Raw genomic sequence first — 15,777 nt, 5'->3', positions numbered from 1 at the left:
TGAGCAACCTTCAATGGGGTGAGGAAGCAGTTCAGTCTCTATGCCTATTCAATCCTTTGTCTTTCTTTTCTGCCCATAATGTGATGATGTATTTTGGACTGCTGTTCGTCGTGGGCTGAACGTATTAAAACACAGGCTTCCAGAGGCACAGTGCTGTAAACGACAAGTGATTTAACCAGCTGTCATCGAGTTAGTGTGTCAGGTTTTACTTTACTCATTTACTTCTCAACTGTAGATCATAGTGTACCTCTGGGCTTAGATTAATAGATTTAAGACTGACTCTCCCTTTATTTATTGCTCTATTTTTAGTCCAGTTCCCTTGGCCCTTGTGGGTATACTGTTCCTCATTACTACTGTAGATGTCAGTGTATCAGCTGTTTCATTAAATCAGGGGTGTGTTACGTGGCTTTGATTGGTTTCAGGGGACCTTATTTAGTATACCACAATCAGCTTGTCTTTAAATATTCTGGTAGCATGAGGTCAATTTTATTAAAAAAAACAAAAAAAAAACCTCAGACACCTGTTTTAGTTTTTGTTTGTCCCTATCGGCATTAATTTACAAAAATTGAAATAAACCTTAATCTTTCGTGTTCATTGTCTTGCTTTTGGCAAGATACGACTGGTGCATTCAATATCTACCAAATGCTCAGCTAAAAGGATGTTTTCTTTCCGTACAAGGACAAAACCACAGCTTCGAAACCAAATAGGTCACTACTGTAACTACCTGTGTCAACAAAGATAGGTTTACTATGGATTTTTTATATTGAAAATCAGTTTTTTTTCCCCCAATAAATGCTGTAGGTTAATAGATATGAGGGTGTGTGATGTAACAACTGTACAGTTAGTTATATTTCAGTATAACAAGCCAGGATTTGCAATTTGCAGTTAGATGGCTACTGCATGCATGTTTAAGCCAGCAACAGCCTCTATTGCCATGATACAGAATAGAGCTTTAGAGGTGACTTGCGATGCCAGAGATCATAAAATGTGAGCTGCTCCTTGAATTCTCAACCACAGTTCCTCTTAAGTTATAACTAATGAATTATTTCATTAAGGCAGTATTAGGAGTTTTTGCCTTTTTTGATGCTTAAATCTTGACCTTTAATTTTACTGGCTGGCACTGAGCAGTAGATGTGTACAATTGGTATTGTCAGCTACTATATTAGTAACAGTCTCCTTTTTTGCTTCCTGGAGATAGCGAGTGCAGACACACACACACACACACACACACACACACAGACACTACTGCATTGTACTCTGAGTAGCGGACAGGGCTTCATGGCTCTCAGATGGACAGATAAGCCTGTAATGTGAGTGCTGGATTAGAACCAAGGGTCATTCCAGTGGAATTAATCCCCTTGAAATAGTTCCACGTCTTTTAAGATCTGTCTCACCTTTTATCTGGAGCCACCTGATGCAGATTGAGGTTTATTGATCTGCTGAAAACCCAGTCTGTGTCAGGCTAAACATAATGTTGACCTGGTGTTGGGCTGGATGACAGCAGTGATGCAGAATCATTAAGCAAGAATTCTGTTTCACTGGGGACCCACTGAGTGGTGGCCCATTTTCTGCCAAGTATAAAGGAAAATGAGTTTGGATTTTGCTCTGTTATATGCTTCATTTTATGGAGCAAGGTACAATGTTTTCATAATGGACACCCCTCAGCTGTTTTCACTTTTACATATGAGATGCCTGTAGTGAATTCTGCTAGACACTGCTTACAATGATGCACTGCACAGTTTGTTCTTCACATTATTTGTAATTGCAATAGACAACCTAGAGCAGCATGGGTGGGAGATGGAAGGTGGCCCTCTGATTGATTTGCTTTAGAAATGGTCAGCAAGAAGCATTTAAAAACTGGAGTTGAATTTTAATGCATCCTGAGTAAAACCCTGTGGGTTTTTTTTTTATATATAGCAGCAGCAGCACATTCGAAAGGGTTTACTTTCTCCTCAAGGAAGGTCACGATGTTTAATTTATCTAGAGATGTGATTGAGAGATTTTATTTTTAGATGCGAGGGGGGGGGGGGGGAGGGGGGGGCGGGCGACGAGGGAGATGGACTGATTCCAATGGCACAATTACAAGTTTTGTTCACATTTCAGTTACTGCTGGCTTTGTACTGCTGTTATTTCACTTCAACTTGTATGCAAACATCGCCATGTTATTTCTGTATTTTTTTCTGTTATTTGACTTATTCTGACATACTGTATCCAGAGAATAACACTACAATGTAGAATGATGTACAGTATAATCGACAAATTGCTTGTTGAATGTTTTCGTCACTTGTGGAAACATATTTGATAATATTAAAATGTAATATTTGTACAGGAACACAATATTCTAAGTGCCCTGTTTATTATTGTCTAATGGTAGATACATTTAATTAAAACTCTTCTCCTGGCTGAAATGGTTCATTTGGATTCAGGTTTTATTTTTGTACTGCCAGCAAGCAGGGATACATGTGCTTCAGATTAATGGTAATAAGTTCAGGATCCTCTTCAGTGAACTGTCAGAAGTTAGCGTAAATAAAGCTTGGGCAGCTGCAATCTAATCTGAAATCTGTTTTAAAGCAATCATAATGCCTGTTCTGGCTTGTCTTCGTTCTACTGATCATTTATTGAACAGAGCACAGCCGTATTGTAATGCATGCAATATTCAGTACTGATAAGCCCCACAGTGGTTTCATATAAGTAAGTCACATATATTTGCAAGATTCATTTTCATTTTCTTTTTCTCTACTTGACAGTATAATTTGTTTCTCTGACAGTATGCTCGATTTTAAAGACATTAATGTTTTTATTTTTTTATTTTTGTTATTAATACATTCTGTAACCTAGTATTCTCCTGGGATGTTATATTCATTATTCTGCTGAGTTGTTGGTGGAGGCTGGTGTGGACCCCGAAGGGTACATCCCGGGACAGTGATCGTACCTGCGTTTACAAGCAGGGCATGGTATATGTAGTTTTAAGAAGAAGAAAACAAAATATTCTATTGACATACCTTTTACTCGAAAACAAATTACATTTCCAATGTTTTTCTTATTACATTAGGAGTGCAGAGTCATTTTGAAAAAGAAAACACATGAAATGCTTATGAATGCATCAACAGTACTGTACAGTACTCTGTTCTGTCAGTGTGGCAGTTCTTGAAGAGCTGCAGTCCTGAAGTCTAATGCACTGAATAGAAAAGCTGTTGTAGGTCTCTCACAGGTCCTTACTGTAGGTGTTCATGGAAATACAAAATGAAAGCCTTAACCTGTTAATCACTTTATTTTTCCCAAAGGGATGTGTTTCAGAGATGTGGACAGGGTAAGAACCTTCAGAATACTGGGAATACTTCAAAGATTACAGTGAATTTAATCACTACAGTTATGACAAGATAAGTTGTTATCCATTAAAATAAAATATATCTCTGACATTTAACAGCTTTAGGTGTTAGCTGGGCACATTCATTGAGGTTTTATTGACCAGGAAAACGGTGCAAACTGTTTTTACATTTGAAATCTGAAGTCAAATGTGACAATCCAGAAGCCTTTAAACTTGACCATGTTTGTTCAAAATGTAGTGCATTGTTTCCTGACAGACAAGCGACCAGAGGTGTTTTCTGGTGACAAATCAGTTCCCTAAAATGGCTGCCTTATAAAATGTAATCTTAAAGTCAAATGAACTGGTAATTTTAGCTTTCACTTGCACATTTAATGCAGCCTTTTTCATTCCCCAGGCACAATTATCTTAAATGGGGAAACTAAAGCTGAAAGTTGCCGGTCATTTGAGACTGTAGAGCTTGCAGAGCCACAAGGCTGTGTGACTTTGAGTGACAGAAAATCTATGAAGAAATAATGAAGCTCTTGACATGGCGGATACATTGTGTAGCAGAGGAGAGGCTTGGGACCTGAATAAATTAAGGAAAAACACTGAGATTTTGAGTTCAAATTGAATGGGACTGTGTGAAGTATTATTTTAAGCTACTGCAAAGATTGAAGAGTTTTGCTCAGAAACGCATATATACAGTACCACGTTAGGTTTACTGCACAGTAACTCTGCGTGACTTGCTTGTTTTAAGTTGCAGCCCATGTTACAACAGAAACAAACAGAAGATGGTTTTACCAGTGAGCCTGGAGGATGATGGGAAATGTAGTTCTGAGAGGTCCATGCGGGTACATGGAAAGCCATCTTGAGGCAGGGAATGCAATTTAAAAGTTAAAGTGGTCAAAATGTAAAAAAATAAATAAATAAAACAATACACACACCTTACGTAAACAGTTGTAGCAACACATGGGAACCTGTAACACAATAAAATAAAAAGGTCCTTACGTGCCCTTTTAAGGATATTATCCAGATGTTTTGTGTTTATCCCCCTTCATCATGAGGACATTACTGCATAATGTGATGTGGCAGAGGTCCTGAAACAGGCACATTTTATTGCATTTTTTTAATGTAATTACAACTTTCCAGGGCGACATTGCAGTTCTGACCCTAAACTCTGGCTTACGAATGACTTGATCGAGGATATTATGTCAGAAAAATAAAGCATGTCTGGTTTCTAAAAAAAGATCTTTTTTTATTGGAAGCACATACATAGTCAGTGCTAAAACATATCAATTGAAAGCTGCGAATCTGACCTTGCAGTTAAAGGCTTCTAGAATAAACCAGGCCCCCAGGCTTTCCACACAGCTGCATTTCAGATCTGCAGTGTTCCTTTCCATCTTATGTGACCAGCAAAGCTCTTAATACTTCTGCTACATTCAAAGCCGCTGTCCTGTTTTCTACATGTATAAAGACTGTGACTTCCTCTTCCATGACTGTTCCTGTTGACCGTCTAATGAATAAATTACCTAAAATAATACCCATTCATTCTGAAATTAATTGAAAGTGACTCAGTAACCAGATGTTTTCTAAAAGTATGTTTGAAATTTTGCCCAGATCTCGCAGAAAATACATTTGCCATTGTTTTTGAGCTGTGTTATACCTTCAATATGTTTCCTTTAGGGATGTGCTTTTGGTACATTTCTGTGAACATTTAAATGCTATGCAGGTGTCAGCGTTTAAACCATATCTACGCACACACACTCTTTATATTACATTCTGATAGTCGTTCTGGATGCATTGTATTCTACCTCGCTGCCTGCACAGCTTCCGTTCTGGAAACACCATGTTCTACCTCACTACCTGCACAGCTTCCATTCTGGAAACATTGTGTTCTACCTCACTGCCTGCACAGCTTCCATCTTTGCTGTTCTCTCTCTCTATCTATCTAGCTATAATTTAGTCACGTAGTTTCAGGCATCACACTGGACTGTCAACTGATTTCACATGTACATGTAGATTGATTTGCCTTGAGCTTGGATAAATCGAAAGCCCATGTGATTTGTAACTTGCCACTGTATACTGTATACTGTAGGAAACTCAAATTAGATCATGTATTGTGTGACTGGGCTTCAATTCAGGCTAAATCACCAACTGTATAATGTATAATTACTGAAAAGTATTGAAACCTTAATACAAATGTCCCAGTATTTAATTAAAAGGTCACTGATTCATATTTACAGATTTTTAAATTTATTTTTTTCATTAGATCTGGATTAAACTAACAGACTTGGAATTGGAATTTATTAAAAGGGAATGGGAATTGGGAATTGACCGCACCCTCCCTGTTGGTGAAGGATCACCTTACTGAACCTTTTAAGTACAAGCTGTGTCAGGATAGATTACAGTGGAGAATGAAGTATGAATTATTTTATTAGAGTGTGCAAGCTGTGATACACTGCATTCTGCTGAAGGTTGAGATACAAGTGCTCCAGTAATGTCAAGTCAAGCTATACATCTAAATCTAAAACTAACTGATCTGATCTTTTGTCTTTTCTGACACTACAACAATGTAGGGACAGAGTGAGTGTTATTTGTCCTTTTATTTATTTATTGACATTGACAAACGCATTCTCCTCTGACCTTTTCCGGTTTGCCTGTAATATAATTAAGCACCATCTCACGTCGCTCCTGGAATCGAAAGCATTTTCTATCAGACGAGCTGAAAAAATTGCTGATTGGAAAGAAAAAAAGGTTTAACGTTGCAGTGGATTGATTACACATGCAAAAGCTACTCGACCTTTCTCCTAAACTAATTAAAAGATGTGGTATGGGTTTAGTGTTCCAACATCGATTTTGAATCAGGAGAAGAGTTCAGAGAGTGAAGGATACAGTAAAAGAAGTACATGCTGGCAGATCTATTTGGATGTCTCACTGAAGTCATGTCAACCTGAAAAAAAACAAATATTTTGAAAAGGTGAAACCAAATTATGTATAAATACTTACATTTAGTACTCTTTCAGGTTCTTTACATGGCCAAAAATAGTCTAGAAACAGAACAGCACATTGCCACTGCAGAACGTAAGTTACAATCTCAAGCTTCAGTAGGCTTCTGTTTTCGGTTTTTATTTATTTCATTTTTTGGTGCCTATTTTTAGCTTTATGTAAATTGTTTTTTTGGGGGGCTTTCACTTTTTATCTGTACGAAATTATTATTTTCAGTTACTTTCCAAAATTCTTGGCCATTGTTTTCTGTCACAATATGTATTAAATTGACAGTACTTGCATACTCCATACCTTCTTTCGTCACAGGCATATTATTCTGGAGTTTTTGTGTGTGTGCATTTTTTTACATTTCGCCACAATTTGCAATTCTGTTTTAAATTCCACGAGTGTGTACATACTCCCTATCGTGGTATTGTAATATAGCTTTAAATCTCGCAAGCAAGGACATCTCGTTTTAAATCTCGCAAGCATGTTACAGTCCTCCAATAGAACTGTAGGAATGTGCTGCCACTCAGTAGTTTGGTGGGTTTATAGTATTCAGAACAAATCAATCTATACAAGTCAGGAAGGAGGGACATTGCCCAACTGGAGTGATAAAGTTTAAAAAAAAAAGTGTAGGTTACTGTATTTTATTTATTCTTTTCACGGGGAAAGGGGTCAAGTCAACAAACTGAGTCACCATTTCCAGTGTTTTTCCGGTGTTTATTGGATATGCAACGATTTCATTTTTTTTTTTTTTATGGGGGTGGGGGGTTTATCGGTTAAAACTGAAAATCAGAAGCCTGATTTATAAGACTAGAGAAATGTTGGACCTTTTTAAATATTGCATCTTGTTTCCCCAGAATTTTCATGTCTGTAATTTTATATTTGTAAATTGATTTTGCTCGTTTATTCCTAGAAGAAAACGAAATAGCTGATTTGAAAGAACTGGTTAGTAACAACACGGTGCATGTATTTTAAGAACATGCCAGTTGAGTATTTGTAGTTTAAAAAAGGAAAATTAACCATGTTTGCTATTGCTTTTAGAAATAAAAGTTGCAATGAAGGTTAGTAAATTAGTTGTGTTTTTGTTTTTTTAATTACACTTTGTCCGCTTCATAGCATACTTATCATTCATTGAAACCGTCTCTGAGCATTTTCAATTTATTTTTTATTTAAATGCCTTCATTGCTATGCTTGAGTCAGACTGTTCCAGGATATGGTTTTGCCTATTATGTATTGTGTGCAGATCTTGTTTGCTTGGCCACCACTGTCAAACAACAGAAAACATGCAAACACCACAAGACACCAGGCCTTAGTTTGTTTTCTGATCATTTGAAATGATATGTGGTTATGAAACTAGTTACACAGTAATCCACAGAGTAGCCTACAGAATAATGAGGTTTCATTTCAGAGAAACAGACGGCTAGGTGCAGGGCCACATTGTAGTCTTCAGAGGGGCGTTAGGAAAATGCACGCTTGCTTTCTAAACATACCTACTATACATCTTGGACTTACAGTATGTAGGTTTTTCATGTGGTTCTGGAACCTTTAAATTCTGTTGCCTCCACCTGCTTCTTGGTATAGAATAAGATGAACCAGCAATCAAACATATGTGGCAAAACATCATAGTATGCATCAACTATTGAAATGGCATGTGTAGCTAAATGTTTTACAGTATGTTTTTATAATTCCATAGTGGTTCATTTCCTGCATTAGTCTGTGCAGCTTTTTTTCTCTGGTAGAGACTGAGGGATTTATTTTGAGCCATTTGACATTGATCTTTTTCAGGCATACATAGCCGATGTGGGCTGCAAACTGTTATACAACACTATGATGAAAGCTGGGGAAACTGTCTCTTCCTTATTTTACTTGTGTATCATAGTCTGCCTTTAAAATACTGTTCCAATTGAACCTTTTACTCCTAATATAATTGAATGCCTGGTTGAAGTAATGCATCTTTAATAGCAAAGTCATCTCATTGGGTTTGGCCGGTAAGACTGCTTCCCCTGTACTTCCTGACTCATTTAACATCTACAGTATGTATCTCAGCCCTGCTGCAGGGGATGCTGTTGATAAAACTGCCTTGTATAAGTATAAACCTGCAAGCCACAGAGTATTTGTGAGGGTGTGCCGAGTGGCTGATGTTAAACAGGGAAGTTGCTCAACCAAAAAACCACAAACACTTAATTTGTGAACACAAATAAACTTGTTCTTTCAACAAATAACTATTTACACTGATCCTAGATTTTTTTTTTTTTTTAAAAAGGAATTTTGGCCAGAAAACACAATACTTTTATACCTAGGCTAGTACAGAGGTCAGGTACTAACCTCCAGCCCTTTCCTGAATACAATTATATCGTCATTTTTCAAAACAGTACATTAGAGGTAGCCGACCCTTTCCTCCAACTGAACTTTTGACAGCGACAGCTCCGGTTGATAATTTTATTTTGCATCTCAATACTTGATGTGTAATATCTCTTTCATACATGTATAGACCTAATCAATCTACATACCATGTCGCCACCAAAAATGCGTCACATACTGCTTTTAATGTAAGCAGTAAAACAAATGGGCTATTTCATTAGTGGACTTCTATATGTGTCTCCAGTTGTGAAAGTCTAGTGCACCCCACTGCCTAGTCAGGTCTTGACTGTTTACAGTATTATTTAATACAATGAAGAAGGTTTGCATTTCGCAACAGGTCTTTGAGAATGTGCAGTCATTTAACTGGAATCAAATGGGATTTAAATAAAACGAAACAATCCTTATTTTAACTCCAGGAACCTAACTTCAGTTAAACAGTCCTTTTACTGTGTGAACCACAGATGAAAGCATAGCTAGCAAAAAATCCGTCAGCATGTTGGCATTTTGAAGTTGCCGGATTGGAGTTCATTAATATTGTAGCACTAATGCTAATTCCATATGCTTATTGTGTAAGCTAACCGCAATGTTTTTTTTCTCTGCAGATCTCATTAATGGGGCCCAGGAACAATGTGAACTGCCTCCCATGGATGGCTTTCCTCACTGCGAGGGCAAAGTGAAGGTAAGCCAGAAAACCGCATCTCCTGCAAGTCTTATCTCTGTTGAGAGCAGATTCTGTTTCTATCGATCATGTCTCCTCCAGTCTACTGCTCCGTTTTTTAAATTAGTGGATGCTTAATTCCATCCAGCTAGATAATGTGGTGGGGAAAAAAAAAAAATTCAAATTTTTCTCCCAATTCTTGGAATGTCCAATTATTATTAACCTGGCTTATCGCTGCAACCCCTGAACTGACTCGGGAGAGACGAAGACTCGCGTCCTCCAAAACGAATGCCGTCAGCTGTCTGTTTTTTTTTTTTCGCTCGTGCAAGTGCTCATTATTGTAAAGCAGAAAAAAAAAAATATTCAGTTTGGCCATGGTACAGCACCCTAGTAATTTAAGGTGACCTTTCTGACACGGAAGTCTGCCACACTGTACTATTGTGTGCTCTAAAATCTCTTTGGGCAGTACTTAAAGATAAACTCACTCCTAGAACAGGACGTAATTGAAGCCTGACATTGTAATCGTAAATTCAAGCTCTTACCAGAAATAAGTGCCATCCTATTGCAGTGCAATTCTTGCACAGAGCAACACTGAAGTGAAGGAAGAATGTTTTTCAATTACATTTATTGTAAAATTTAAAGAGCACATATCCGCCCCACTCTATTGAAATGGCTGTTATTTTCTTTTTTTCCTTGTGTACATACAAAAAAAACTTTTTTTTTTTCCTTTTTGTACACTGCAGTCATACCTCCATTCAATTCCATTTTGATATATGTGTGTGTGTATATAATATATATATATATATACAGTACTGTGCAAAAGTTTTAGGCAGGTGTGAAAAAATGCTGTAAAGTAAGAATGCTTTCAAAAATAGACATGTTAATAGTTTATATTTATCAATTAACAAAATGCAAAGTGAGTGAACAGACAAATCTACATCAAATCAATATTTTGTGTGACCACCCTTTGCCTTCAAAACAGCATCAATTCTTCTAGGTACACTTGCACACAGTTTTTGAAGGAACTCGGCAGGTAGGTTGGCCCAAACATCTTGGAGAACTAACCACAGTTCTTCTGTGGATTTAGGCAGCCTCAGTTGCTTCTCTCTCTTCATGTAATCCCAGACAGACTCGATGATGTTGAGATCAGGGCTCTGTGGGGGCCATACCATCACTTCCAGGACTCCTTGTTCTTCTTTACGCTGAAGATAGTTCTTAATGACTTTCGCTGTATGTTTGGGGTCGTTGTCATGCTGCAGAATAAATTTGGGGCCAATCAGATGCCTCCCTGTTGGTATTGCATGATGGATAAGTATCTGCCTGTACTTCTCAGCATTGAGGAGACCATTAATTCTGACCAAATCCCCAACTCCATTTTGCAGAAATGCAGCCCCAAACTTGCAAGGAACCTCCACCATGCTTCACTGTTGCTTGCAGATACTCATTCGTGTACCGCTCTCCAGCCCTTCGGCGAACAAACTGCCTTCTGCTACAGCCAAATATTTCAAATTTTGACTCATCAGTCCAGAGCACCTGCTGCCATTTTTCTGCACCCCAGTTCCTGTGTTTTCGTGCATAGTTGAGTCGCTTGGCCTTGTTTCCACGTCGGAGGTATGGCTTTTTGGCCGCAAGTCTTCCATGAAGACCACTTCTGACCAGACTTCTCTGGACAGTAGATGGGTGTACCAGGGTCCCACTGTTTTCTGCCAATTGTGAGCTGATGGCACTGCTGGACATCTTCCGATTGCGAGGGGAAGTAAGCATGATGTGTCTTTCATCTGCTGCAGTAAGTTTCCTTGGCCGACCACTGCGTCTACGGTCCTCAACGTTGCCCGTTTCTTTGTGCTTCTTCAAAAGAGCTTGGACAGCACATCTGGAAACCCCTGTCTGCCTTGAAATTTCTGCCTGGGAGAGACCTTGCTGATGCAGTATAACTACCTTGTGTATAGTTTGAAGTACCAGTCCTAGCATACACTTTTGTGTAAATGGACTGTCCATCACGAGACTGAGAACATATGAAATAAACATGTATTGATTCACTGACTGTCAGAAATCACAATGGGCTGCTTACAGCAGATGTCAGAATCATTGATAAGCAGTTAGGGTTGAGGCAGCTAGCCCTCTGATGCTGTCAACTGTACAGTAAAACCTATTGACTAATTAATTAATCTTCTATTAGGACATTTGAATGGCTAGGCCTGCATACACTGGCATTTTATCTTGGTTGAGGGAGCTATTTATCTGTTCCATAAATGCAATAAAAAGCAATAATGAATTCAATATAAAAACATATTTCTTTAGATTACATGCACTCTGTATTGTATTAACGTTCGCCCATGAATAAGGTCTTGTGTGGTCTATTACAGTGACCCTCTTTTTACCTCCAGCATGTTTAGTCCCAAGAAACTAAGTCAGAAAACAAGCTTGATTGCAGATATAAAATGTGGGCAGATGGCAGCCTGATAAACAGGTAGAGGAGTCATGTCCATGATGAACCTGATAAATGATTGGTGTGTTTATTTCTGTCACTAGTCATTCATATTAATACTCTCATGGCTGTCGTTTAATGAAGTCTAACTGCATGCCTGTCTCTCGCTCCCTGCAGTGGATGAAGGACATGTGGCAGTCAGACTCATGTTATGGCAGCTATGGTGTGGACGGGTCCACCTGTTCTTTCTTTATTTATCTCAGTGAGGTAAGTTACATTGCTTGTTTTGTAGCGGCAAAATAAGCTGTAGTATGCAATGCATTTTTTAAATCACTTTTTTATTTAAAAAAACATTAAACTACAGTGTATAATAGACGCCTGGGGAACTTCAGTGTTCTGTTGAGAACACTCTTAATTATACTTGCAGAGTTACAGAAAAAAATAACTATTATATTGTGTTTGCAAAGATAAATGCAACACAGCGTCCCTCCTATCTCCAGTGAATTATTATTATTGTCTCACTGACATTTTAGGATCTCAAATCACTTTTCTTTCTAATTCCTTTGGTAGCACAATTTCTTTACAGTACATATTCTATTGTAAAAATATCATGTATACCATTTGAAAACTTGTAATTTTGTTTCGGAATATTTTTGAGTGAAGGTTTGATGCCCAAAGAATCAATTCTGCTGATACTATCTTCTGCTGAATTTAAAATAAAACCTGTCGGCTCCACAGCTCTGCACTGTGCAAGGCCTTCAGTCAGATGAAAGCAAGGACACTTTCAAGCTTGACATTTTTCCATTATTATCAAGTATCCCTCCAATGCCTGATGCAGGCATAGTGAATCATTTAGTTACAGGGTATTTGTATTCATGTGTGTTTCTAGTTTGCATTTCTTGTTTGCAAGTACTAAATGTGCTGTTTTTGCATGTCTCCTAATTGACATACAGATTCTTGCAATGCATTTTTATTATTTACACTAACTAGCATTAAAACAATACTGGTTTAGTATTAAACTTGGACACAATAACAGCATTGCATTTTAGTTATAATTCCTCTGCCCTTGAATAAAATATTTACTAGCTCTTGTACGTATTTTAATTTTTTTGCTTAATTTACAACCAGGTTGAAAACTGGTGTCCTCGTCTTCCATGGAGGGCAAAAAATCCCAATGAAGACTCTGACATAATGGTAAAGGTAAGCTGCAGAACACCTCCAGTACAGTCTGCACTGCACAAAAACTCCTCTGCAGCCAGTCGCAGAGTAGCTTCATCTATAGCTGATTTGATTATGTACTGATGGAATGATGTATACTGCAGCTCAGAAGGACCCATCATTCATCTAAAGAGTTGGCTTGTTTGCAATATGCATGTGTATTAAAATGATATCTATTGGCAGTTTGCAAGTGTATTAAATTATATCTATTGGCAGTTTCTAGTTTAAGGGTTTGTTATAAACTGTACATTATCCATCTATAAATGTTATAACATGTTAAAAACAATATTATGTAGTTAACAGTAATAGGCTGATTTACTAGGAATGTTTCATTAGAAAGTTGTAATAAACTCTTCATGGTTAATAATTGTCAAAAGATTATAATAACCTTTTATAAACAGATACTGTCTATAACTGTACCTCCAGATAATTATTGTTAGTTAAACAATTGCAGACATTTATACCATGCAGCAGTTAAATGTGTTGCCTCGACGGTATCTTCTTGACTCTGTTATACAATAAAATTCATTGTAATGTACTTTTAATTGTAGTAAAATATGATTAAATAAAGTCTAGGAGATGTTACGCCTTTACAGAAAAATACATACGTTATATATTTTTCCGTTGCCTTTTCATACAATAATTGTATGTGGATCTTTTCAGCTGTAAAGACTTTCACGGTACAGATGTCTGCATGTCTGCAGCTGTTTGAAAATTAACAATGGTTTTCTGTCACAATGATATTTTAGAAATAGTTTTTCAAATATTCAGGTGTTAATGGGTCTTTATTCATTTTGCCGATGGAAGGACTGTAATATCACTCATGACGATTACCATATGAAACACTATCATTTCAGGCCTAGTACCTTGTAGTAGGTACCTGGTATTCACTGCAGAGCCCTAGGTTAATAGTACACAGTTCAGCCAGCGGTGAGCGGGTTTCTCTTCTAAGTCTAAAAATCAAACCCATTCTTCGATGGAATGGCCACTTGGATTCTCTCTCACCGCCTGCTCCTTGTCCTCCCTGCAGTCTGAAATCCGGACGGGTTTGGAGGAGCTGTACAGAATGATGTCCAGGCGTGAGGAGTTCCGCTGGATGATTCTGCGGATAAAGAGAATGGCAGATGCCTGGATGGGAGCCATCCGATCCCTGGCTGAGAAGCAGAACCTTGTGAAGCACAAGCGGAAAAAGGTGGCGCTCCTCAATTATTTAATTTATTGAATTGTTACTGTCTGCTCATGTGTGAGATAACCCCAGACCCACTGGCTGTGTGCTTGCTTTGGCTGCATCAGGTATTGTAGATCTTTGTCTCTAGGAGACTGCTGCTGATGATGATGATGGTGATGATGATGACAGCTACCTGGTGTTCTAAGCCACAGTATCAGATTCAGAAGCTGTCGTATCTGTCAGATCGCTATATATTTTCAAGAGGCGTATAGATTGCATAAGGCAGAAATTATGAAGGTCTGAATCAAACATATTCAAAGCACTATTTGTAAACCCCAGACTGTTTTGCAAAACTCCCCAGTGACCACAGCTTGCAACACTTTCTCTGTGGGAGCGATGCATGTTACCACTAAAAAATTTGTTTTACTACTCATCTTAACATTTTCTATGAAATTTTGCAACATAACCACTGCTACAAAAAAAAAAAATAATAATAATTTCACTATCCACACAAATGTATTCCATGAAAGGTACAGTCTCTTGAATAGTTTTTACTGCATGTTCATGAAATATATTAGAAAGTTCTTTGACAAACATTTTGACTAGATGTGAAGACATTGAGTAAGATTTCTAGTTTTAAACATTTGTCAAATAATTGTATTCATACATATACTACCATTGATTGTTTTTGTAGTTGTGGATGTAGACTTTGAAATAGAAACAATAGTTTTGGCACACTATTAAATACTGGGGTAATGCTATTAAATAAAGTCAAATTCACAGCTTCAGGTTTTGTATTGTAAAGATTAGCTGACTGTAGGAGTAATGAGCAATTGTACTTAATGTTTCCCCATACAGTGGATTAAAGTAGTGTGCAGTGTTAGTATGAGTTTGTTTTCCTGTCTTCCAGATACTCGTTCACCTGGGTCTCTTGACAAAGGAATCGGGTTTCAAGATTGCAGAGAATGCATTCAGTGGTGGCCCCCTCGGTGAACTGGTACAGTGGAGTGACTTAATTACAACCCTCTACCTACTGGGCCATGACGTCCGGATTTCAGCATCACTGGCTGAGCTGAAGGAGTAAGCATATTTATTTCAGTTTATCTAGTTGTCTAGTACAGTAAGTAAAAGAAACATTTTAGAATTTTACATGCTTAAATAGGGTGAGGAATTTAATGAAAGATGAAAAAAATTATAAAAGCTCTGGCATTTTATTTTCGAATAGGGTTTATTCATTGGGAATGAATGCTGTTCATTTTAGCTTGCCTTTATAATGCCCAGATTACTTACAGCCCTCTTGGGGAAAGAACAGAGCAGCTATTAAATAGCAAGAAGCTGATGAGTGGTGCCAGGGCAGGTGTTGAAAGCCTGTCAGATGGCAAACCTTGACGGCTGTGTTTCTGTTGAAATCTCTTCGATCCTGAAGTGCCCAAGAAAGACTTCAATCAAAGTGGCAGCTTGGCACTGGTGTGAAAGATTGGTGTCTAAATAAATTACACAGACTTGGCAAAGCAACATTAGCCCATTATTTTTCAGTGGGCCTAGAATTCCTGTTTTTATTGCTATGAGTAAAAATCAAAGGGTTAAGCCACAGTTAATGAAATAAACTTTTGTCAGATCATTTGATATATGTTACACTGTGTGTA

The 15,777-nt window shown here is 37.7% G+C and overlaps 1 protein-coding gene across 5 annotated transcripts in view; it reads left to right on the top strand.

The window, feature by feature from the left end:
- The window catches only part of mgat5 (alpha-1,6-mannosylglycoprotein 6-beta-N-acetylglucosaminyltransferase), an 80,021-nt gene that overhangs the window by 23,912 nt on the left and 40,332 nt on the right, over positions 1-15,777 (top strand). For all 5 annotated transcript variants that reach the window (XM_059032388.1, XM_059032387.1, XM_034012731.3 and 2 more), the window contains exons 4-8: positions 9,262-9,338; positions 11,923-12,012; positions 12,874-12,945; positions 13,994-14,155; positions 15,042-15,211. In XM_059032388.1, the coding sequence (XP_058888371.1) occupies positions 9,262-9,338; positions 11,923-12,012; positions 12,874-12,945; positions 13,994-14,155; positions 15,042-15,211 (571 nt within the window). The remainder of the gene's footprint in view (positions 1-9,261; positions 9,339-11,922; positions 12,013-12,873; positions 12,946-13,993; positions 14,156-15,041; positions 15,212-15,777) is intronic.

The sequence above is a fragment of the Acipenser ruthenus genome, chromosome 10 (genome assembly GCF_902713425.1).
Source record: "Acipenser ruthenus chromosome 10, fAciRut3.2 maternal haplotype, whole genome shotgun sequence".
Lineage (NCBI taxonomy): Eukaryota > Metazoa > Chordata > Actinopteri > Acipenseriformes > Acipenseridae > Acipenser > Acipenser ruthenus.
Note: the sequence above shows the minus strand (reverse complement) of the source record. Positions and strands in the feature narration are given on the sequence as shown.